General features: G+C 47.0%; 1 protein-coding gene across 1 annotated transcript in view; it reads left to right on the forward strand.

Moving 5' to 3' along the window:
• The window catches only part of Parva (parvin alpha), a 157,898-nt gene that overhangs the window by 121,031 nt on the left and 10,674 nt on the right, over positions 1-26,193 (forward strand). Inside the window, exons 5-11 of the mRNA XM_029534946.1 lie at positions 5,110-5,250; positions 13,290-13,405; positions 18,665-18,723; positions 21,134-21,153; positions 22,219-22,280; positions 22,761-22,829; positions 25,438-25,539. Of these exons, the coding sequence (XP_029390806.1) occupies positions 5,110-5,250; positions 13,290-13,405; positions 18,665-18,723; positions 21,134-21,153; positions 22,219-22,280; positions 22,761-22,829; positions 25,438-25,539 (569 nt within the window). The remainder of the gene's footprint in view (positions 1-5,109; positions 5,251-13,289; positions 13,406-18,664; positions 18,724-21,133; positions 21,154-22,218; positions 22,281-22,760; positions 22,830-25,437; positions 25,540-26,193) is intronic.

The following is a 26,193-nucleotide window of genomic DNA, read 5'->3' on the forward strand; positions in this document are numbered from 1 at the left end:
TGTGACACTGTTCCTAAGGAGATGTGAACAAGTGTTTACTCACCCCAGAGAGGGAACCAACGAGAGACCGAAGTTCAGATACCACCAAAGTCTCAAGTTCAGACACCCCCAAAGTCCACTTGGTGAAACAGTGAGTTTTGTTGGGGTTGTTCACTAGAGCAGAAGTGACTCAAAGACGGCTGCATCACCAAAGCCCACCCTGGCTCATGAAAGCTGGAGCACACCGCACAGGCTGTGGGCAGCTCCACAGGTTGGAGAGTGTCTGGGTAGCTCAATTGGTCTCTACTTCTTAGAGGTAGCTTACATTGTCAATCAGTCCCCTAGGCAGCAGCCTGTCTGAGAGTGACCCACGGAGGGAAGGGCCTCGTGGATCCAATCCGATCCGTTCCAGTGACTTCCTGAAGTTATTCTGAGCTGTTTCCCTTCTGACCGTAAAGAGCATCCCTGCAGGGTGGGATGTTTCACCTCCCCTTAGGACATCCTCTTGACAGACTTCTCTCCAAAATGAAAGATTCAACCTGAAAGAACGATGCTACACAACACTCCCTGACCACACTCAGAACTCACCTGTTCTTGGGATCCCTCTCTTCTGAAGTGGCTAAAGGAGGCTACATCCTCGGGTTCCCCAGAGGTTGCGCTTACCCTGTGTATCCTACAAGGCAACACTGGGACACGTTCCCCAGCATCGCTGTTATATACTGAAGTCCATGGTCACTTCATTATATTTTCACATACACACACCCAACATACCCAACACACCAAACACACACACACACACCCCTACCCAGTGGCCAGCATGAGAGGAGACACACAATTCTAGGAAAGTCTGAGAACTGGTCATACCCCTCAGTTCATCCAAAACTCAGGATAAATGTGGGGGGGGGGAGGTTTCTTACTGTGTTTTATTTGACCATGGTGCACATGTGCATATATATATATATATATATATATATATATATATATATATATATATAATTAAATGCATATATGTAATAAGAAATGTTCTTCAAAGAAGAAAAGGATAGTACAAGAGGAAGTGTTGGAAAAGCAATACAAATAGGAAGTCAACTAACGCGCTTCGGATGACCCCTAGCTCAGTTCAGGTGACCACTAGTGAGGGTGAGCCCTAGTTCAGATGAACCCTGGTGCAGATGATGTCTAGGTGCATTACAAACATAATCCATAGACATTGACATTATTCATTTTTTTTTTAAATTTAATGGATGTGTCCCATATGGTTAGAAACAAAAGTGGTTTTGAATAGTTGAATAGCTGGGGACTCAGCACTGTTGGAAAGGGGGTTTTAGCATTTTAATTCCTTGAGGGTAGAATATATGTTGCAACTCCATGAGTTAAAGCAGTGCTTCTCAACCTTCCTAACACTATGACCCCTTAATAGTTTCTCTTGTTGTGGTGACCCCCAACCATAAAATTATTTTGTTGCTACTTCATAACTGTAATTTTGCTACCATTATTAATCATAATCTGATATGCAATCCCTTGAGAACCACTGAGTTAAAGCATACGAATCATCATCCCATTGTTCTGGGAAGTGGCTGCACTCTGCCCTGACTTTACACTTCCTGAATTTGTTGCATGTCATTCCATTGTTTTGTAAAGCCGATCTCTGCAAGAACATCTTTGTATTCTAACTGAAAGCAAGGAAATAGTCACAAAGCAGTACACCTGGGAACATTCTAAACCACATCCTATCTCTTTGAAGATCATATTAGCACTTCCTAAAAATTAACCAATTATGGGCAATTTGCAGAAGCATGGAATTGTGTGAGAAATGGCTTCCCAGGAAAGTAATACTTCGGCAATAGATTTGTAAAGACCCAGCTAATATTACCCTAAGAACAGAAGAGGAAAATTAGAAATCTAGGGGGAAAAGTATCTTTAATTCCTTGGCACCATGGAGGAAACCTACTATGTAACTGTAATTCAGTGGGGCGGTGGCCCAGATGGTTAAGTGTTTGCTGCACAAGTATAAGAACCTGAGTTCGGATTCCAGGACACACATTAAAAGCTGGCCGTATCAGCATCTGTGTGTCATCAGGCCTGGAGAGTGGAGACAGGAGGACTCTCTGGGGTTCACTAGCAGTCTAGGCAAATCAGTGAGCTCTCCGTTGAGAGACCCTGTTTCAACAAGTATAATGGAGAGCAATTGAGGAAGATACCCAGGCTTCCACATGCATGCACACAGACACACATAGATACACAGATACACACACTCATACACATATACACATCCATATAAAGACATACACATATACATACACCATAGAAGGAAGAGAGAGAGGAAGGAATAGGGGAGAGAGGGAGGGAGGGATGGGGAAGGAGGAAGGAGGGAAGGACAGAAGGTGTTAACTGAGGTAAAGCAATGAAAGAACTAATGAGAGGAGATCTGGAAAGACATCGAGACACAAGAATAAATCGTGTGAGGTGGGTTCTTATTCTTGTCAGCAACCATCAGTTAGCTGTACACAGGGGATGTTTTTTGCAAACAGAGAAAACAGGGATGGACCCTGGCTGGATCCCTACAGAGGATGCTCAAATGTGCAATAAGCTCTATATAGTACATATGAACTTTTTTTTTAAAGAATGATTTGAGCCTAGAAAGAAATCTGGGTTATAAATCTTTGCAGAAAAGGGTAATAGGGGTATAAATGTGCATAATACTATAATCTCATTCTTAAATTTTATTTAGATTTTTAAAAATATTTGTATCATACATATGTGCATGAGCACACACATTCCTGCTGCTGTATGTATTGGAGGTCAGAGGACAGAGGACAATATATAAGAGTCTGTCCTCCCCTACCTTTACATGGGTCCCAGGATCAAACCCAGGTAATCATGCTTGCAGTGTCAGATGCCAAATTCCATACCCACTGAGAGACCTTGCCAGCCCCCAGGCATATACTTCCTATTGTCCACCTACTATTTTAACAAGGACAAGGGATCAAAGTGGTTGAAGGGGTTCTGCAATTATTCTCTAAGCTCCACATAAACTCCTCTCTCTCTCTCTCTCTCTCTCTCTCTCTCTCTCTCTCTCTCTCTCTCTCTCTCTCCCTCCCTCCCTCCTTCCCTCTCTCCCCTATTCCTTCCTCTCTCCCTTCCCTCCCTCTCTCTCCTCTCCCTTCCCTCTCTCTCCCCTCCCCTCCTTCTCTCTCCCTTCCCTCTTTCCCCTCCCCCTCCCTTCCTCTCTCTGTACCCCCCTCACACATATGCACGCACACCCATGCTCACTCTCTAAGCGATATATAAGGTTTACTCCGTGCTTGATAAATCCCTGCACTTAGGAAGTGAGGGATGGCTTGAATCAACTGAAGAGGGCAGCGAGATACATCTAAGGATGCTGCACTTACAAATAGCCTGCAGTCATCCTGCCCTGCTACTGACAATAACTCACGGATCTTCAGAAGCTGCAGACTCTCCTGTGGACAGTCTCCCACCAAAGGGCATATAACTTGCGCAAGCTGTAATTACCAAAAATAAATAAGCCCTTGTCGGAGCACTGATGGAAAGTTGAAATATTTATATGGCAGCCCTTCAAAATGCAGAGAAAAGCTATTTTAAACATGTTCTGAGCCCTGGGTTTTCCCAGTCCTGAATGAGCAGGAAGCATGGATTCGGATGAATCTAGAAGCAGGCACTGTAATTCCCATCAAAGAGGCTACCATCGTTTTGTCCTTTGTGATAGATTAAAATAGGAATCTAGATTAGTAAAGTGATCAAGCTGTCTCCTGTGTCGGGACACAAGATGCTCTGGTATTAAAGCACACCACAGTGTGAGCGCCGTCTAAAGAGAGAAGTCCCGGCTCACCATCACCAGGTGCTTTCTTCTTACTTCAAATCTGTAGCTGCTCCTGTGGGCTTATCAGAGCATGAGAGTAATGATCCCATGAGGGTTCTTCTATCTTCCAGCTGGATGGTAGTACTTGTAGGATGTCATTTCTTTTAAGACACATTGTAATTTTGGGAATGTGAAAATGTTTTTTTAAAAAGGTGTGTTGCCTTGGAACTGATAAAATGTAATGCTGCCTGTGGTGAGGGTGGGGCTTGGGAGGAAAAGCAAAGAGATGCTTCTGTCAGACTAGTGTGACTAGGGTGACATCCATACAAGAGCAGACAGTAGGCTGCTCAGTTGGGCACAGCAGTATCCTTAGAAGAGGGAGGAGCCCAGAATGAAGGAGGAGCATTCAAAGGTGGCCGCCGGGTAAATTCCCTACTTCTGTGGTCCTGGGGATCTACAGCACGGTCAAAAGGCTTCCACAGGACGCATGCTCAGTTAAACAAGAAGCAGCGTCCCTCTTCTAGAAGGCCCTCAACACACTTGATCCTTCATATCCAAAGGTTTCACATCTGCAGATTCAACTGACACAACCTCCAGTCGCCTGGGAAGAGTCTCTGTGAGAGATTGTCTGCACCCTGCACTGGATGGGCATGAGGGCATGCCAGAGGAGAATTGTCTTAATGAAGCTAATGGGTGTGTGAAAGCCCACTGTGGGCAGCACCACTCCCTGGGTGGGGATTTCTGAACTATATGAGAGGGGAAACGAAGCTGAGCAGAAGCAAGAAGTGAGCATGTGTACATCCATCTCTCTGTGTGAAGCCATTGACCAACTATCACAGGCTCCTGCCACTGTGTCTTCCCACAGTGATGGAATATAGCCTGGAACTATCAGCCAACATACATTTTCTCTACTGAGTTGTTTTTTTTTTCCCTTGGGGTATTTTATCACAGCAACAAAAAATGGAATTAGAATGGATCATAAGTTAAAATCTTTGAATAAAAATCACATCCATGCTGAAAATATCCGTACTTTTCTTGTCATGGTTCTATAAGCAATATAAAATGACAGTATATAATGGCCTTTATATTGTATAGGATTGCATAGGATTGCAAACACCCTGCCATTTTTGACCAGACACTAGAACATCCCCAGAATTGATTATGTGGGGTGGGATCCCAGAACAGTCCTAGGCTTGACTGTAGACATGTGGTCGTTGTGTGTTGTCATAGGTGAACATATGAAGGACTAGGCACAAGTTAGGTTTCCTGTGACCCAAGATAACGGCTGCTCTTTTCTCTTCCCACTGCAGAGAAACTGGAGAGTGAGAAGCTCAACGTGGCAGAGGTTACCCAGTCGGAGATCGCCCAGAAGCAGAAGCTACAGACTGTGCTGGAGAAGATCAACGAGACCCTGAAGCTTCCTCCCAGGAGCATCAAGTGGAACGTGGACTGTGAGTTAGGCGAGGAGGACTGTGTAATGACACGAGCCCCAAGGGTCCCCACCATTGCTAAACTGTCCCCTGGGACGCCAAGTTGTTGCTCTTTGAGAAATAACCTTTGACGGGAAAGATAGCCTATCATACAAACCCTTGGGGGTGGAAATAGTAAGAAAAGGTCCAGGTCTGTGTCCCTCTGTCTGGAAGGCTTTCCGAGACACTAGGTCAGCTTGGTCAGGAAATGATGAATTCCAGAAGGCACTTCTGAGGCCCACACAGCCTGCTGAGAGCACTGCTGTCTCCAGCATGGAGGAACTGGGGGAAGCTGAGGGTCACAGGTCCACACAGCTGAGAGGCCAAGAGTGAGGCCTCAGTTCTGCCCACACCCTGTCACTTCTACCCTGCTCCTCAGAAGGAGCACAGATGCCAAGCACTAGAAAAGGGTTTGTTTTAATGTTTTATTTACTAGAGAGATAGAGACAGAGACAGACAGACAGACTGACGACTGACTGACACATAGCAGGGAAGGGGGAATGCTTCATATATCTGAAGGTCAGGATACAACTTTATAACATCAGTTCTTTCCTTTTGCTGTACATGGATTCATTTGCTTGACTGCTTCTACTCTGCTTGAATTCTTCTCCACTGGCGGAGTTCAGGACCCCTGCCTAGGGAATGGTGACCCCCCCATACTGGGTGGAGTCTTGTGACTATGAGGTCACTTACAGTGAAGGCAGATCTTTTCCTTTCCTAGGTTTGAAGACATAATTTTTAACTCTCCTAAGTGGGAGAATCCATTTTAAGTCATAAATGGGATGGGTAACCTCTGCCACATTTCTATTATATCAGTTAGCTTACAGACACATACCCACAGGCCAATCCAGTGCAGCCAATCTTTTACTGAGACTCTCCTCCCAGGTGAATCTGATTCTAGGTCGTGTCAAGTTGACAGTCGTTTACCAGGTTATGCAAGCACCTTTACAGAATGAACCATCTTTCCACCCCCAGTACAGGACTTTTTAAGTTCCACCTTTCGCTGGTAGTAGAGCTCAAAGATTTTAGAAAAATATAGACCATTTATTCTTTTTAAATATTTTATATGCATTATGCATAGGTGTTTCATCTGATGCAGAGCCCACAAAGGCTAAAAGAAGGTGTCAGGTCCCCTGGGACTGGAGCTCACAAACAGTTGTGAGCTGTTGTGTGGGTAGTGGGAATCAAACGTCAGTTCTCTGGAAGAGCAGCTCGTGCTCTGAACCTCAGGGTCATCTCCCCAGCCCAGGGATACTGTGCCTTGGCATCTGATATAAACTCGAACTCAGATTCAACAGTAAGTGGATGGGTCACATGACACTAGCAATGACAGCCAATCCCTAGTCAGGGAGTTTTCTGATTTTTCTCTTTGTAAAGAAACAAATGCATGTTTTTTTTACAGTGCAAATAAAATGGTTAGACCGTGTTTGGATCTAAGTATTAGAATCCTCCTCCCCCACCAGTGACCTCATAGCTGCCGGGAGCTGTCTCCTGTCCTCATTTCTGACATCTGCCATTGGAGCCAAAACACCCACTCCCTCCTTCAGCATAATTATACCACTGCTGGCATAGGACAGCGTGATAAGCTGGGAACAGGGCATTCTCTGCTTACCCAAAGTCACCTGAGGGTTGAGGACAGGACCTGGGCTTAGGCCCCAGAGGCTGCCCTGCTAAGGAGCCCTATTTCCCTGTGTCCCTGGGAAATTAACTCGTGCTCAGAAAAGGAGACATGAGGCTGGGCATATGACTTACTGGGGAAAGTGCTTACCTCCCAAACCCCAGTGCCCATATATTTTTTAAAAATTAAAAGCTCAGAGTAGTGCCACTTACCTGTAATTTCAGTGCTCATGAGGCAGAGACAGGAGAGCTCTGGAGTTCTCTGGCCAACCCTGGCTAAGTGAGTCACTGAACTCCAGGTTCAGTGAGAGACGCTGTCTCAAAAAAACAAGGTGGATGGAGCCTTGAGGCTCCTGATATTGCCTGATATTGACCTCTGGCTTCACACATATACACCACACACACACACACACACACACACACACACACACACACACACCAGCCTTTGCAAGCTGGCTGCTAATATCAGAGGGATTTAGTTGGATGTCTTTGCTGTCTCTCTGTTTACTTCTTGTGAATTAGTCTCCCTGGCTGGATCTCCAGAATGGAGATGGATTAGTGGGTCAGAAGAGATAATTATTCTCTTGGCTGCTTCCTGTGATGCCTCAGGGCATCAAGAAGAGCTGGAGCTTGTTTACAAGAAGAAGCAGTGTGTTCTAGAAGGAACAGAGCAGGCACAACTCACACTCCTTTCTCTCTAATCGGGCCTGACTGTGCGTTTGGGGACACAGTGTCGCCTTTACACTCAGGACAAGGGTGGCAGGGACAGGCTGCTGAGTTACCAAGGTCTTTGATCTAGGGCTTTAGGGACTTCTTTCTTTCCTGTTCGCAAATGGTATTTTTTTTTTTTAACTATTGAAAATTTAGAAAATGTCAGTGTATAAAAACACATTGAAATATCAATGTCCATTTCAATCCTCTTAGCAGGCACTCACCCAGCTCAGGTAACCCTTTCCACCAACCTCGTCTCCCAGATGGGGAAATCAAGGCACAGAGGAGGTACGGCACGACAAACGTTATTATACCAGGGTCAGGGAGTCTAGCATCTTCACTATCACTTCCCCAGAGCAAGGAAGGGTGACTGGTACAGTTGATGTCCCCTGAAGGAGCACTGCTGCCCTGCCTACAGAGTGATGACAGGGGAGCCAGGAAATCTGTTCCAGAGAGCCAGCTGCAGAACCAGGCTGTGCACTGAGCCTGGGTACGAGGCCTCCATAGCTGCCTACCTAGAGATGAGCCCTGAAAATTTTGGAATATTACCGCAAGGTGTGTGTGTGTGTGTGTGTGTGTGTGTGTCTGTCTGTCTGTCTGTCTGTCTGTCTGTCTGTCTGTCCAACTGTGTGTCTCTGTGTGTAATAAAGAGTGTCTAGAACATGCTTTTTGTTTTCTCACATATGAATGCACATGGATGCATGTATAGATAGGAATCTCCCTGTATCCTAAGAGGATGTCTTTCAACATCTCAGGGGTGCCTGCACCGTGGGTAGCTGCAGACATTGCGGGCACAGACACACAAATGGAATCGCTTTTCCATCTTTTTCATTATGTTAAGTTAGCATACAAAGTATGGAGTTACGATGCTGTGCCCTTTCATACCTGTGTGTCACTCATCAGCTCTAACTCCTCCTCCTCTTCCACTGCTCTCTCCCACCTTCTTGCCCCCTCTTGCTCAGTTCCTTCCTCACCCCAGATAGTAGTACCTCATTCTGTTTTCATGTCACCTGCATCCCATTCCCTCTCTTCTCCCCTGTCCTTGAAGATCTTGTCCTTCTCCTTCTCCTCCTCCCCATCTCACTTACATGCATGTATGTGTACACACACACACACACACACACACACACACACACAAAGAAAACAGCCATAGCTTATTTCGCCTGTTGATCTCCAGTTGTATCCATTTACCTGTAAATGTCATGACTTTGTTTCGCTCTATAGCTGAATTAAATTGTACCATCGTATACATGTACTGTGTCTGTTCATCTGTTGATGAACATCAAGGCCAGTTCCATTTCCTGGCTCTTGTGAGTAGCGCAGCAGTAAATGTAGATGTGCAAGTAACTCCGTGGTATGTCCGCATAGGTTCTTTGGGATACACCCAGGAGTGACCTAGCTGTCACATATGGTAATTTTTAGTTTTTTGAAGAACCATCATGCTGATTTCTGTATCGGCCCCACCAGTGTCCACTCCCACCAGTGTCCACTCCCACCAGTGTCCACTCCCACCAGTGTGAATGAGGCTTCCTCATTCCCCGTAGCCTCACTGGAATTTTGTTTGTTCTCCTGGTGGTAGTCATTCTAACTGGATAGAATCGCACAGTGCTTTTAATTTGCATTGCCCTGATAGTTAAGGAAGTTGAACACCATATAATAATAATAATAATAATAATAATAATAATAATAATAATTGCATTTCTTGTGAGAAATTTGCAAATTATAGATATGTACTCATATCTTGAGAAATGTCTATTCAGTGCATTTACCCAGTCATTGATTGGATGGTTTAGCGGGTAGAGTGATGTTTAATTCTTTAAGGTTCTTTATAGCTGCTACATCTTTTTTTTTTTTTTTTTTTTTTTTTTTTTTTTTTTATTTATTTATTATATGTAAGTACACTGTAGCTGTCTTCAGACACTCCAGAAGAGGGCATCAGATCTTGTTACGGATGGTTGTGAGCCACCATGTGGTTGCTGGGATTTGAACTCCGGACCTTCAGAAGAGCAGTCGGGTGCTCTTACCCACTGAGCCATCTCACCAGCCCATAGCTGCTACATCTTATGGCATAGGAGCTAGCAAGGTTTTCTCCCATGCTGTAGGCCATTTCCTCACACTGATAGATTATTTCCTCTGCTCTGCAGACATTTTTTAATTACTGATAGTCCCATTTTTCAGTTCATGGGGCCATTTCCTGAGCCACTGGGTTCTTTGTGGGAAGTCTTTGTCTATGCCTGCGTAGACTTCTTTTACTTGGGTTTTCTTCCAGCAGCTTCAACTTTTCAGGTCCCACGTTAAGATCTTTGATCATTTGAGTTGATTGTCACTCAAGGTGAGAAATACAGATCTAGTTTCATTCTTCTACAAGGGGTCGATTGCTTGGCTTTCCTGGTACCACTTGTTAAAGAGGCAATTTTTTTTCTCCAGGATATGCTTTTTACATCCATGTTGAAAACCAGGTGACTGTAGCCACAGGTTTATTTCCTGGTGTTCTACACTCCCCTATTGGTCTACAGGTTTGTTTTTGTGTTCCTGCCATTGATGTCTTTTCTAGCCTAACAACACATTTATCACACACAATGACCACCACTCCTGGTCCCTTAAGGTGTAACAACAAAATTAAGATGAGGGGCTGGAGAAATGACTCAGCAGTTCAGAGCTGCTCTTTTAGAGGACTGGGTTCAATTCCCAGCACCCATGTGACAGCTCATAACCATCTGCCACCTAGCAACGGGAAATCTGATAACCTCCTGTGGTCTCTGTGGATACCAGGTACACACATTGTGGACATACAGGCATGCATACAGGCAAAACATCCATACACATGGAGTAAATAAATAAATCTAAATTTTAAACTACCATGAATATTCTTTTTCATAATTAAATAGAATGTGCATTTTTACTATGGATATCAGAGTCTCAGTACTCGGGTTTTTCTCTATTATTGAATTCTCTCCCTTTAACTTAAAGGCAGCCCTTCATGCCTTCACTTCAGCAGGTCTGCATTGCCACCCTCACTGTTCTCATGCCCTGGGACTATCATTAAATACAATAATGCAGTCACAGTACTACTGAGGCGGCCCGACACTTGATAGGACCACCACCAGGTGACTAGCAGAGGAGTTACATCCTTGGTAGGGAGACACTGGACAAGGAGTAGTTTATGTCTTGATCAAGACAGAATGACCCAGCTCAAGGTTTCATCACAACCCAAAATGGTTTTATATTCCTTTTCAAGTGCTGATCACAGTACATGTTTTTGCACATGCGTATGTGTGTGTGTGTGTGTGTGTGTGTGTGTGTGTGTATATACACACCTACATGTACATGCATGCAGATGCGCATGGTGTGTGGTCTTATCTTGTTTCTGTGGAATTTCCCTTTAATTAATTCATGTTAATACCTAGCTGACATTGTCTTGACTGCTTTTCTGTGTGTGCAAGGGTTCTGTTATGTGGCTCTATCATAGATTTTAAAGGCTGTGGTTGAGGCATATGCTCCTTCTAGGCACAGGATTAGAAGGAGGAACTCAGACACAGCTGGAAGAAAAGAAGCAGAAATGGGTGGCTGCAGATAAGACTTGACAGCCTTCATTGTCCTGTTTTCCTTTCATGGTCTTTGCTATTGACTTTTAGACCATAGGATTTCTCTGCTTAGGAGGGAGAGAGGGGGCAGGGGCAAAAATAAAAAAAAAAAATAATAACCTCAGGGGCCAGTGAAATGGCTCAACAGGTAAAGGTGTTTGCCATCAAACTTGACAACCTGAGTTCAATCCCCAGAACCTACCACATGGTAGAAGGAGACGGTCAACCCGCAAAAGTTATCCCTGACCTCCCCACACATGCCATGGCTCCCCTATACAATTAATCAAGAAAAAAATTAAAGTTTGTTTTGAAAAAAAAAAAAAAAAACCTTCAGGAGCCTAAGGTAGTAGTAGGGTCACAAGTTCAAGGCCAGGTTGGTCTATGTAGAATGTTCTGGGCCCACTTCTACATGGTAAGAACTGCGTGGTTTTGTTGTCTCTCAACAGCAGAAGCAAGCTTGGACTCCCCAGACTTGAGCCCGGCTCCTCCTTGGTGTAGGTGTTTCCCGGGGTTTTGCTTTTGATGCTGATGTGGGGCACAGACACTAGCATCCTTAGCCACATTCTCTGTGTCTAAATGGCATTACCTCTTCTGAAGAAGATCCCCTGGAGAACACAGCATTGGTTGAAAGGGTCTGACACCTGTCTGATACCTTTGATGTCACTCACCGAGGTGACATGCAGGGACACCGGGCAGTAAGGACCTGGCTGACCTGAACTTTTCCAGCATCAGGGTTGTCATTAAAAGAAAGAGGGCCTCAGGCGTGCTTACAGTCCTCTTGATCCAACTTAGGGATAAGATAGCAACCCTGACTAGAAGAGCAAACCCTGGTTTGGCTCCATATTCATGACAGTGCCATATTAGTGGCCCAGTCCCCACCGGGAGCCATGATTTTGTGGGCTGTCACTGAAGGTCGGAGTCAGTGGACAGTCCATTCCAGATCTGAATCTTCTGAAAGACCAGGTGTGCTGCCTGTGGAGCGGGCGTGATGAGGGGTGGTGCTAATGACGTCAAGGGACAGTCTGAGTCATTTCCTTTAATGGTGGCTTTTCAAAACTTCTAAAGTAGACTTTTTGACCCAGGGAAGACAAACGACACCCTGACAACCCTATGTGGGTGACATACACACATGGTACTTTGGATTTTCCCTTCAATGTCCCCGTAATGAAAAGCCATGAAGCTAGTAGGACCACACAGGCAGGCCAAGAGCCTGTAGGGTCTGTCCTTCTATGAGACAGGAAGAGAGAGGGTTGGTATGCCCTGATTGCCTTTGTGCCAGGGACTTTCTCATAAGTTATAATAAAAAATACCGGACATTCCTGGCCACCTGCAGTGTCCCAGGGGCTCTGCCCTTGCTAATGTTGGAAGTCTTTACAGTGTATATGCACATTTTCGAGCTGTCATCCAAAATTGTAAAGGCTCAATGGTCAGAGTAGCCCCTGCCCAAGACCATAACCAGTAAACAGGTAACAAAATCATGTTCCAGTTCTAGTCTGCCTGACTGTGTGAGCCTCATGAGTCAGTATGTAGCCCATCTACATCTAGAAGGGCCTAGCCTTCAGCAGTACAAATGGTTTAGTATGGGCACAGGGTGTGGCAACTGTGGAGGACACTACACCCACCTTATAAGGCATGAACAGCCAAACTTTTGGGGAAAGACAAACTTCTAGGGAAGCTGACTCTGGACAGAGGAAGAGACCTAGGGCTTCCGACTTGGTATCTCTTGATCGGTTTGTGAACAGCCTTCCACACGGGATGTGGTACCAATCCAGTGTTCGGTTCCCTGTCATGTAGGGAAGGAGTGGGTGCAGATGAGGACAGGGGCCTGGGTAGAGAGCTCTCTGAACCGCAGACTCAGTCATTCCTCCTGGGGAACCTCAAGTGGAGTAGAGATGCTATGTTGGAAATCTACCAATCATAGCATCCGAGAAGGAACCTATAGAGCATGGCCATACATTGAGAGGGCTGAGGGTAGGGGGTATAGGTGGTGACTGAGAAATTCTCTGATGACCAGGGTGCAACAAGGAGACACTGAGGACGGTACTGCTGTCATCTCAATAGATCCTGCCTGGAGGCTGGAGAATCTCATTTTCTGATCTTGCATTTCAGCTGTTCATGCCAAGAACCTGGTTGCCATCCTCCACCTGCTGGTTGCTCTGTCTCAGTATTTCCGGGCACCCATCCGACTCCCAGACCATGTTTCCATCCAAGTGGTTGTGGTCCAGGTAAGATGCACACTACCCTGTACATGTGCACCCTTAAGTCACAGGCTGAGCTCAGCAAGAGTCAAAGCTTGTTGAGCAGATGCTTAACAAGGCCAGCTGGGTGAGGGCTGGGTGGACTCGGTTGTGCTGTGTGCTGGGAGGTATCCAGCACCCATTCACTGCCTTATGCTCAGTAAGCGTGAAAAGAATGAAAGGGTTTGTGCTTGTGTGTAGTGTAGCTTTGTGTGAGTGTGGCTCTGCTGGAAGAGTCTGTGTGCAGCAGATAGCTGAAAGTGTATAGTGTGTATGTTCATGAGGTATGTAGAGTTAAGTACGAAGAAAGGTGTTTGTGTCATGCACATTCTAGCAAGCTTTGGAAAATCATGGTTTTTGTCAAGTGTCATATAAGCATTGTGTGTGAAGGAATACATATTCTGGGGTGTGCATGTGTCTGCGTGCGCACGTGCGCGCACGTGTGTGTGTGTGTGTGTGTGTGTGTGTGTGTGAAGTATACATTCAATTATGTGTGTACATATGAGGTAGTATGTTTTCAACATATGTGTGTGCATGTGAAAAGTGTGTTCAGGCATGTGTATGTTTGAGTACGTAGGAGTGGGTGAGAATATGTGTGTGTGTGTGTGTTTAATTGTATGTATGAGGAAATATGTGCATGTAAAAGGGAGTATGTGTAAAAGAGAATGCGTGTGTTCAAGCATGTAGAAGGGGTAAAAGTATGTGTGTATATATGTGTGTAAGTTCATATATAGGGAGGGAGTGTTGTGTGTTTAAGGATGTGTGTGTGTGTGTATGTGTGTGTGTGTGTGTGTGTGTGTGTGTGTATGCATGTTTGTGCCCTTTGCTGCTGCTTCTCTGTCCCCAAGCAAAGCCCAGCTAGGACATCAAGTCCAGACTGCTGGATGGGATTTTCATTCACATATGGTCACATAATTTCCACAATGAGAGTGTGATCTCTCTTCCCATGGCTAGCTTACTCTGCTCCTGACCCAGTCAGACACTCAAAATGCAATTTTATTTTCCAACTTCATGCCCAATTAAACAAAAGGTCGCCATTGTGCTTGCTCATCTCTGGTGTTTTGGGGGGTTTTCCCCCATATAAATATGCATCGACAGGGTGTGCTCTGGGTGCACACAAGACCCCTGGGCACCCAGGGCTCTGCAACAGACAACAGGGGGCAGGTCTGGCATCAGTTAGTAAGAGAAAGTGTTTGGGCTGGTTAACTGTGCCAGATCAGGTCAGGCCTGTTTACAGGACAAAAGGGCTTTGAGCTGAGCTTTCGGGTCAGATGGTAACTGGAGGGGGAGCATTTGACAATTGTTCTCCTAAGCAACGGATCACTCTTGCCCTAATGAGAAAGCCTTTCTTCCACACCGACTGGCACTCAACTCTGCAAAGCATCATAAAGCTATAATAGGAATAGGGTGCGTTGGTGCTGCCTTCGAGGAGACAAGGTGACACAGATAGGGCAGAGGACTGTCCTTGACAGGGCTGAGCTGTATGGTTCAGACCCTTGAGTGTGGCTGACAGACAGGTACTCAGAGTCCTTGCCATTGAGCTCTGCCTCTGTGCCCAGCATTTTGTGGCCAGCCCAGGGCATTCTGGAACAAGTGTTTTCTTACACCATCTCTATTTTGTTATCCTTACCAGCCATTAACACACACGTTCATCTTGTGTTTTGAAACGCTGCCATGGGGACGAGAGGGATGGATGGTGGATGGTGGGGCACAGGGGATTTTGAGGTCAGTTAAACTGCTCTGGGATACACAGCCCAAAGCCATAAAAGGTACAACATCAGGAGGAGACCCCAATAGTAACTGTGGCCTCTCAGGGGTGACTGGTGGCTCAATGCAGTCAGCTCAGTTGTGCACAGTGTACCCCTCTGCAACAGGGTTCAGACAGTAGACGAGACAGTATCAGGTGCTGGGGGTAGAACACGAAGGAGATTCCCAGCCCCTCTTCTTAGGTTTGCTCTGAACCTAAAGCATTCTAACAAAGGTTAAAACAGACTAACAAAAATCACCTAAGCTCTACAGTTAATGCAGAGTACTAGGCACTGGGAGTCCTGAGTTATTCACAACTCTACATGAGTCGTTCAGTTCAGGCATGGCTCCTCCACTACAAGTAGAGATGTTCCTGCGTAAGCCAGCCTTTACATCGTCTACTTTCCTTCTGTGACTTACCATGCCTTCCAGTGCTTGGTCTGTCCATTTTTTGAATATTTTAGTTGTCTTTCTGACCACGTAAGCTAAACAGCTCTCCAATAGAAATAACAAAACTTACCTGTTGCTTTACGAGAGACAAAAGGAAAAAGAAAAAGATTTGAGCAGCAGAGTTGGTGGGAGACTGCTGTTTTGAAACAGTGGTCCCTGCAAGCTCACATCTCAGACCTTATTTTGAGCTCAATTATCAGCCATCAGGAGCAGTTTGGGGTTTAATTCCTGCTGCAGGGACTTTTGTTAGGGTGAGGGCATGGGGAAAGGGTTATACATAGTGCCGTGTACATGTGTGTGTGGGGTGTGTGTGTGTGTGTGTGTGTGTGTGTGTGTGTTAGGGGTTACAGGGTAATTAGCTTTATCATGAGAACAGGCTCAGGAGCAGGATCCAGAACTGACAGAAAATACCATGTGTAATAGTGTATAACCTAGGAGGCCAAGGCAGGAGGATTGCTTTGAGTCTGAGGCTAGTGTAGACTATCTAATAAATTCCAGGCCAGCCTGGGCTACATAGTGAGGCCCTGTTTTGTTTTTTGTTTTTTTTTTTTTGTTTTGTTTTTAAGATTTATTTATTTATTATATGTAAGTACACTGTAGCTGTCTTCAGACACTCCAGAAGAAGGCATCAGATCTTGTTATGGATGGTTATGAGCCACCATGTGATTGCTGGGATTTGAACTCCTAACCTTTGAAAGAGCAGTCGGGTGCTCTTACCCACTGAGCCATCTCACCAGCCCGAGGCCCTGTTTTAAAACAAAAACCAACCTAGAGAAAATGAGCCCCTAAGTCGAGGGTCAATCTCCCCAGGCAGACGTAGAGATAGGCGCTCTGAGGGCTGCCAGTGAGGGCTCCCTAACACCCTCTTCCTTCCCATCTGTAGAAAAGCCTTTTGTGGTGTATGAACTGGAAAGTCAGATTTCTGTCTGACTGTGGCCTCCCAAGGCAAAGATTTGAGGAGCCCCATGTGAAAATTGGACGTGTTTCAAAACTGAATTTTGAACAAATCCTGATTTTTTCCTCTCTTCAACCCAGAAGACACGGTTCGGCGGGTCCTCCTGGGCTGAGGTCCCTCCTTTATTTGATGGGGAGGGGTTGGACTGAGGCAAGGTTTCACTATATAGTCCAGGTTGGACCCAAATGCTCGGTGCTCCTGCCTTAGCCTTCACTGTACTGGGATTAAATGTGTGTCGCCATACGCTGGCTCAGAGGCCGCTTCTTCACATTCAGTTTGGCTTTGAGACAGTGCTTTTGCTCTTTCAGCCTTTATGTGACACTCAGGCTGCCCTGTAAGGGTCTGCTGCTGGCTGCAGAGGGACCTGGTAGTGAGCCTTCCTCCTGGCATCCATTAGAAGGTCCTAGGGAACCCTTGTGCTCCTTCATTGGCTCTATTTTCAACTCTTAAGCAACACCCCCTGTGGGGGGAGCTGCCCAGGAATTAATGTCAGCCACCTTCCCCTAGAATGATCTCTCCTCAGGATCCAGCCTTCCCCAGAGTTTCCTCTCCTTGAAAAGTATCTCAGCTGGGCGCAGTGGCGCATGCCTTTAATCCCAGCACTCGGGAGGCAGAGGCAGGCAGATTTCTGAGTTCAAGGCCAGCCTGGTCTACAAAGTGACAGGACAGCCAGGGCTATACAGAGAAACCCTGTCTCGAAAAAACAAAAAAGAAAAAGAAAAAAGGAAAAGTATCTCAGACCATCTAGCTGAACGTCCATATACTATTGAAGTATATTGGCCAGCCTGGACTGCAGGAGTCCCCTGTCTTTGAAAAGAACAGAGGAAGAGGAGGAGGAGGAAGAGATGGAGGAGGAGGAAGAGAAGAGGGATTAATTAATTGGCTGGCCAGGACTCAGGGTGGTTGCTTTTCTCAGAGTGAGGGGCATCTGCTCGCTCACAGTCTCCATGCCATCACCAAGTGGAGCCTGCTGGAGCAAGAGGGACCTGCGACTGTCACCCTTTGAGTCAGTGCAGCCGTGGGAGTGATGTGCTCCGTAGACTAGTGCCGCACCTAGAGACTTCTGTCTGCCGTGGGCAGTAGTCAATGTAGAGAGACTCCTAACTGGTCAGAGTGCTGAGAATCGGTGGCTTTGAGTGTTCAGCTGTATGAGATGTCTATACTAATCCCCAAAGGCTCATGGAATGCCATGCAAGAGCAGGCAAAAAAGGACCAGAGAATGAGTATTCGTGCTGTATGGACGAGACGTGGCCACTGCACGCATGACTCTCATGACAGCTTTGTCTGCCTGCGTAAGATCAAGCCAGTTGGCATTTCAGCTTGACTGACACGGGGCCTCATAAGGCTCCATCCTTCACTAAGGAGCTCCTGAGAGGTGATGGCTGCTAAGAGAAGGGGAGTCATTTTTCTTTGAGGGGCCCATAACCTCTGGTAGGTTACCCATGTTCCCGTGGACGGCCTCACAGGCATGTGCACGCAGGCTCAGTGGGATATGCACAGACATGAAGGTTGGGGTGGGAGGTCTTAGGAGGGCCCAGGGGGGATGGGAAAGAGTAGATAGGATCATGATACTTGTATACATGTATGAAATTAACAAAGAATAAATAAAAATATTCAGAGAATTAAAAGAGCTCCATAGTTATTGGGTAAAAAGCAAACCAGAATAAAAGTCCTCTATGCCTCCAGATTGTCCACGCTGCCTTGCACACCTGACCAGCTGTACAGCTCTGCTGTGTGTAGTGGCCTCCCTTCGGGGGCCCCAGCTGGAGGCAGACACACCCAGCCCTCATTTCCATTTGGTTTGCTGTGCTTCACTCCCCGAGGCAAACAGCTGACTTCCAACAAATCTTCAATAAAGAAAGGCAGGCTTAACCATCCAGGAGTCAGCCTACTTGTTTGGACTAAACACCAATTGCACTCCGCCATGATGGTGCATGCAGCCAGGCGCCCCAAAATCACGGCATTTCCCCCTTCTTGAATCTTCTCATCTCTGGACCTTCTTATGAAACACCAATGACCTTCCCCATGTCAGGAATACCACCCAATGTTTCTGTACTACTAAAGCCTGTTTTATTCTCCTTTCTTCTCCATTTTAGAAACGAGAAGGGATCCTCCAGTCTCGACAAATCCAAGAGGAAATAACTGGTAACACAGAGTATGTCAACACCATTGTTGCCAGCGAGTCTGTAATGGAACACAGATGTTTCTCTGAAATTCACCCATTTGCTGATATTTAGTTTTCATTTATTGGGATTGCAGGAGGGATTAAGCTGCAGCCGATGATTATAGCTTAGCCTTTTCCGTGCATTCAAAACATGCCTCTTGCTGCTTAAGGTACAGCCTTGGGTGGGGAAACAGGCAGAGAAGAATTAACCGTGATTGAAAATTTCTAATTTTGTGGCACTCCAGGAAAAAAGTGCCACCCCATCCCCTGCCAAAAGCTAACAAGCATGAAATCATCGTGTGGTAGACACGAGGCCGGTCTGAATTGTTAATCTTCAAAAAGATGACGTTCCCCCCCCCCTTCCTTCTTAGATCTTATTTATTTGGTCACGAGCCGTGACCCAGAAAGCCCTCTCTACTTAGCAGATGTCTTTTGAGTTTTGATTTGCTTGGTTATCCTATTTGTTTTGAGAATTTTTAAAATGAGGAAATAGGGAAAGGTTTGCCATGAGGGTGGGAAGATGGTTCCATTGACAAAGTGCTTGCCACCCAAGCATGATCCATGTTAAAGGCCAGGCGCGGCTGTGTGCACCTGTTATCCCACCACTGGGGAGGCAGAGACAGGAGGCTCCTGGAGCTCAGGGGCCAACCAGCCCAGCCAAATCAGCCAGCTCCTGATGCAGTGAAAGACCCCATCTCAAAACCAAGGTGGAATACACTGGATGCTGGCCTCTGGTCTCCACTCAAGCACTCTCTAACCAAGAGCGACATGAGTCAGATCTGTGGCTATGGTGACCATAGTGATTTCAAAAAGGCCCAGCAGTGGGTAGAGGTAGAGAATGGCCCTTCCCACTATGCCTGTTATATGACTTGTGGAGACTCCACCATGAAGCCACCCCATCTCTCCCAGGTCCCACCCTAGTCACCAATAGTCACATGGCTGGCAGGATGCCAGATGCCTTTAGCATGACTTTGAGGGTTAAGAGGCAAAGCCACGTCAGGTCCAGCTTCACTGTCCTACCTGGATCTCCCATCCCATGAGGAATGTTTTGTGCCCACTGTCTCATCTTCTAGAAAAGGGAACAGACCAAACAGGGGAGTGTCCTGGGGAAAACTGTCAGGCTTGGTGGGCAGGGGCAGTTAAGATTCTAAAGGAGTCTTTTCAGCTGTGCCTTAGGGTTTTATGGTCCCCATTTCTCTGCTACAAAAACATGAGAGAAGCCTTCATAAGGACGGCCCAGTACAGTTTGTGACAGCCCAGTATAGTTTGTGCAGGTCTTTTCTGTATTCGGGTGCAGCAGGTGTGTCCTCCAACCCAGGGCAAAGAAAGAAACTGAAGGCTAGTTCGTCTAACTGGCTTCTACAGTGTCACCATTCTATATAGGAAAACCACACACAAATAGTCATTTAGTGGGTTTTAGATGTGCAAGTGAATGAGCATATCCTAACATTCATAAGAACTAGAAATGTACTAAGAAAAGAATGAGGTCAGCAAGATGGCTGGCTCAGCAGGCAAAGGTGCTTGCTCCCAAGCCTGAATTCAGTTCCCCAGGATCCACAGGGTAGAAGGAAAGAACCAATTCCTGCAAGTTGACTTACATATGCACACACACACACACACACACACACACACACTTACATGAACATACACACACACAAACTGCAATATTTGTTTTAGAATTTAGGACATTTGTAGTGCACTAGAAATTATAATAAAATCTCTCTAGATGCCGAATGCTCAGAGCACACATTATTTTCATTTTAGAAATTAAAAGATCCAGAGACCAGAGAGGTTCATAAGCTTGCCTGAAGTCACACAGCATCTAAAATGGGTGTGTCCTGTGACCTGTCTCTGGTGCTTATGCTCAAAGAACATGACTGTTTCTTTGCCAAAGAGTGAAGTTCAGGTTCCTGTCCTCTCTGAGACACTGTCCTGGAGCAGTGACAAGTGTCATTTGGGGGCATCACAGGATGGCCAGGAGCAAGACAAGCTGACCTGCAGGCAGTCAGCCACAGAACCTGGACAGTGAGACTTCTCACAGGCTGCTCCGAGCTCCTGGCGAGGTATCTTAAGCCTCTGCTCCTGTGTCTGTCAGGGCTACAGGGGAGAATGGGCATCAAGCACATCAGGCATAGCTGTAGCCGATCTTGCACTAACACTGGTAATCTTCCTGAACATGGCATAAGAGGCTCTGGGGAGTAATTGGAGACAGAAGGTAGCTTTTGGAACTTGACCAAGGCCAGGTTGGTACAACTAGGGAAGGTGCAGCCCTCCCATCCATCCCAAGGGTGCCGTCCCCAGGGTGCCATTCCAAGGACAGCAATGTGTTGTCCCAAGTAGCCCAGGCTAACCCCAAACCCAAGCCTACCACATAAGTGAACTCTTTCTTCTTTTCTTCCAGGGCCCTTTCCGGAAGGCATGGTGAGTGTCGTGAGCTTGTCTGGTTTTTGTGGCCTCAGTGAAGCTTCTTGTTTCTGCTGTCTAATGTGTGTCTGTCCCAGCTTGGGACACACTGGCCAGGTGGGGAGGGGCCGCTTGGTGACGTGAAGAACACTCACTCATCAGCACAGATCTGGCCCCAGTAGGGCACTTACCCTGTGCCTGGCATGGAAGTTTAGGAAGAGATATTTGAACACACTTAGGAGACAGCCCCTTGCTTGCTCCCTCTCAGTTCCTATCACGGAACCCATCTCCCAGAACTTCCACATGCTCATGCACAGACACACACACACACACACACACACACACACACACACACACACACACACAAAACCCTTCCTAGCACTCTTAACGTTGCCCACCAGTGCCCAAATGGAAAAGGCTAGCTTTGGGTTACAGGCCTTCCTCAAGCCTGCTTGCTTCTGGAGATGTCCCCCAACCCTGCCCTCGTGCCCTTCCACTAGGTCACCTCTGGTCCTAGGAATCTGGCACCGCATCAAGAAACATCCCCTGCCCAGAGCATGGCTTGGCTCTGTTCTGTCCACCTCATACTGCTTACCCCATGAAATATATCTACTAAAAACTTCATTGGGAGAACGGTATTATGATCTACACAACACATGTTTTTATACCTACTATGTACCTGAGGAAAGCATATCTCTTAGATGATGTTTTGTAGAAAGGGAAACCGAGGCACAGAGGGGTTGACAGACTTCGAACCCCCAGAGAGAGCCTCTTGTTCTATCCTGGAAAGCACTGGGCTGTCTCCTTACCTCTGCCCCTACCAGCATAATTGTCTTGAAAATTAGCCCAAACAGTTTGGTACTTGGATGACTAGTGGCCAGAGATGTCAGAAACACTTTAGAATTATGCCTGCATTGGGATATGGAGGGATGGGAGTGAGGAGAAGAGACCAAGCTCAGGTCAGCCTGCTTAGAAACATGTCGCCTGACGGACACACAGACAAGGGCCCTGGTAAGAACTACAGAGATTCCCCCATGGTAGCCAGCTACGTGCTTTACTGCATGGTGTATGTTTCCATTTCAGAACGAGATGCCTTTGACACGCTGTTTGACCATGCACCAGACAAGCTCAATGTGGTGAAGAAGGTGGGTCCATGATGTGTAGGGGCAGAAGGGATAGGGCCCCACAGTGTGTGAGGAAGTCCCAGCTTGCATGGGGGGTGTCCTGGACATCTTTTCCCTCGCTCCGACACTGGCTAGTCATCCAGGAGTCATCTTCTCCCAGCAGGGTGCCTACCCTGTCTTCCTGCTGACACTGGCTCTGCCTTCTCTGCTCATCACACAGAAGCCTTCCTCCCCCTGGGCACAGGAGGCGGTGCCAAAGCAGAGATCAACACGAGGGACTCCGAGGGTCATTCTGTCTCTTGCTCTCTTCTCAATTCCGCTTCTGCCCCCACTGACCCCAAATCAGATATTCTACCTGTGATCCTGTCTCTCAGGGCTCTCCTGTCCCTTTCAGCCAAAACCCTGGGCTGCCTAATGAAGAGTCTGGGCCTCTCCCTGTGACCCCAGGGCACTGTCACACATGGAGATCTCTAGATTGGTACCTTTGCATTTCTCTTTCAGACCCTCATCACGTTCGTGAACAAGCATCTGAATAAACTGAACTTGGAGGTCACAGAACTGGAGACGCAGGTGGGTGACAGCTCCAGGGACCCAAAGCTTTCTGGGCAAAGGGATGAGATGTGAGATGTATTCTTTTCAGAGATGAACCAGATGAGAATTTTTCCCCCAGGTGATCTTAGAAACATGCCAGGAAAGGATTCAGTCTACTCTATATGTGATGCACAGCACATGGCCAAGTTTACCCTCTCTCCACGTCTGAATATCTCCCTCTGAAACAAATACAGTCTTAGATCACCACGGTCCACTGATGAAATGCAGACAGTTTTAGCACTGGGACCTTACATTCGTCTGTTTAGAGGGGGATCAGGAAGTGATAATGGCTGGTTTGGAGCAATGGGTTTGTGTCATGGTTAGGGGACAGTCATCACCTTCCTGTCACCTGTCCTGTGTTTAATTGTCCCATCTTCCCAGCTCCTCTTTAACACTCATCCGTTCTTGGAAGGACATCAGTGGGGTTCTGTTGTTGCCTTGTCCTTTGATAATTTCGCTTATGTATAGAATATATTTAGATCACCTCCACCCTACTCCCTCATCCCAGCTCTTCCCAGACACCCCACCCTTCTCCCAACCTTATGTCCTCCTCTCTCTCTCTCTCTCTTTTTTTTAAATAAATAACCTACCAAGTCCAGTTAGAACTATCCATATGCACTGGGTGTAGGACCATCCACTGGACCAGAGGCAACCTACCAAAGAGCCACACCTCTGAAGAAATCTAACTGCTCTCCCTCCAGCAGCCATCAACTGCCAGTCAGCTGGTGCTAGAGCACTGTAAACCCCTCCTCCCTTCAAGCTGGCACTGGTGATTTTAAAAAGTACCAAGCAAATGATCTGTAGGCCATCCAGACTTCACTGCCCACGCCAGCACTCCTTAGGAGACACTGTTACTGGCATTTGTCTAATTAGCCCCATTTTAATAGTAAAAGAGACTACCAAGGTAGTATCTACTGGGCTCTAGTGAGAATCTGCTATAGTCATTTGTACTTTAGTACTTAAGAGCAAAGCTGTAATTTGTACACCCCATCTCCCCCATCCTCTCATTCTGAGTGAACTACAGCTGCCTGACTTGCACCCAAGTGTGAGCACCTCCTGTTGTCTATCGAACTCTCTTCTTGTATGTATGAACTCTGGAGCAATCTAGAACACTGCTAGAACAGCAGCTAGAGGGATCTCTAGAACGTCCCCGTGACTCAGAGCCCGGCTGCCCTTGTGAGAGCATGCTGCTTGTTGCTCGGCATCTGTCCACAGGTTCGACCTCATCCCTACCTAGTCTGCAGACCCAGCGGATGGAGAGCCACCACCTGTCTCTCCCTCTGAGCAGAGTCATCTAGCCCTCCTGGCTCATAGATTGGTTGTATTCCACGTTAGCCTACTCCAGCCATAGCCAGACCTGGGCTGGCTGCTTACCTTCCTGCAGAGGGCTCTGATGTACACAGAGGTTCTGAGTTCTCCTCTCTGGGCCCCACCCAGGTGGAATGAGATGCCAGGCACAGGCTGCACCTGCCTGCAGTGATCCAGGAGAGTATGGAGGACTACCCCAGCTGGGCTTGAGGCCTCTGCGTCTTCTGCGGCCTGCTAGGAAGTTTGATGAAGATGCTCCAGACAGACCCAGACACTAGCAGCTAGTTCATTTCATTCTCTTAGTAGGGCATCAGCAGGAAGTATGATTTGCAAACTCTAGCATCTGTGGTCAACAGACGTGTGGTGGTCCAGCATCCTCTGAGAGATGCTAGGATATCAGAGAAGCATCCGCTCAACTCGTGCCATCACTGCCCTGATCACCTAGGACACGCAGCTCACCTCCTTCGAACAAAGCCCTTAGCCCAAGAGTCTGGTCCTTTGGCTCGGTTTCCCAACCCCAATCCAGACCCTTTCTGTAGTGCTTAAGAGAGTTCTGTTAGACAGCAAGAATCCCAATTAATTTGTTGTTCTCCAGATAGCAAAGGTGGTAGTGCTTAGTAAGTGTTATCTACATACCAAACAGGTCCTCAAGCGCTTTATATGTGTTATATATAGCCCTCATGGTAGCCCTATGGAACACATATGACACAGCTGCACCCCCATTTTACAGGTGTGGAAATACGGCGCAGAGACAGTGCAGGTCCCACAGCTAGAAAGCAAGGTTAGAATTGGAACCGGCATTTCTGGCAGCCATACTGGGCTGCCTCTGGAATCCTGAGGAAGGGGCACAGAAGCCAGGCCTGGAGGGACACACATTCCAGGCCTGGGTGATGCCACCATGTTCTCCATTCCAACAGCAAAAGTAGCTCGAAGGCCCTCATATCACTCTCCTTGCCCATCATGCCATTCCTCCTGACAACTCCGGGCAGTAGTGTCCCTTCCAGTAGGCAGGGTGGCCTTCCCCTGCACCTCACTTTTCTCACCTATAAAGTAGGGCATGTCAGTTTGATGTCTATTCCACAAGATTAGCTGAGGACTAAGCTAGAGAACACCTGGGGCAGCTTCTGCATTGCCTCCTCTGTGGAGTCCCCCACCCTCCCGCTCTGTGCCCTGTGCCCTCACTCTCTCTCACCATTAGCCTGCCCTCTGAGGTGGCCTTGGGTGGATTGATGCCAGACTGATGAAGAAAGCTCACGCTGACACCTGGCTCTCCATACAGTTTGCAGATGGGGTCTACCTGGTGCTGCTCATGGGGCTCCTGGAAGGCTACTTTGTACCCCTGCACAGCTTCTTCCTGACCCCAGACAGCTTTGAACAGAAGGTAAGGGGGAGAAGCCTTGGGGAGTCCGTAGCCCACAGTCAGCCCACCTGTACTGGGCCTCTCTAGGAAGAGATGGATGCGGCCTCCTGGCCAGGCCATTACTGGTTGGAGATGGAGCCTCTCTAGTAAGAGCTGGGCTTGGCATGAGCCACCTGCAGACTCTGGGCATCCTCACTGTTCTTGCTCTTTGTTTATCCCTGTGCTCCTGCAGATACACAGCCAGCCTTGTCTGAGATGACAGGGAAGCTGGTTCCTGGACCAGTGAGCACTGAGGCCCATGGCCAGGCTGGTTCTGTTTTTGCAATGTGTCTGTGTGTCTGTATCTATGTGCATGTGTGTTTAGGTGCTATGGAGGCCAAAAAAAGGCGGGGGAGGGGGCATTGAATTCCTTGGAACTGGCAGTTGTGAGCCACGTGGGTGCTAAGAACAAAACTCAGGCCCTCTTAACTGATGAGTCATCTTTCCAACCCCTGATTCTTTTCTATTTGGGGAAGGGGGGTACATTTGATATAGAGGTCATACTGTAGTCCAGACTGGCCTGGAGCTTACAGTACTCATAGCCTCCTAAATATTGGAATTACAGGAGGGAGGGAGGGAGGGAGATAGGTGGTATAAGTTGAGTTAAGCTACATCTCCAGCCCTTTTTTTTTTTTT

The sequence above is a fragment of the Mus pahari genome, chromosome 1 (assembly GCF_900095145.1).
Source record: "Mus pahari chromosome 1, PAHARI_EIJ_v1.1, whole genome shotgun sequence".
NCBI classification, from domain to species: Eukaryota; Metazoa; Chordata; class Mammalia; order Rodentia; family Muridae; genus Mus; species Mus pahari.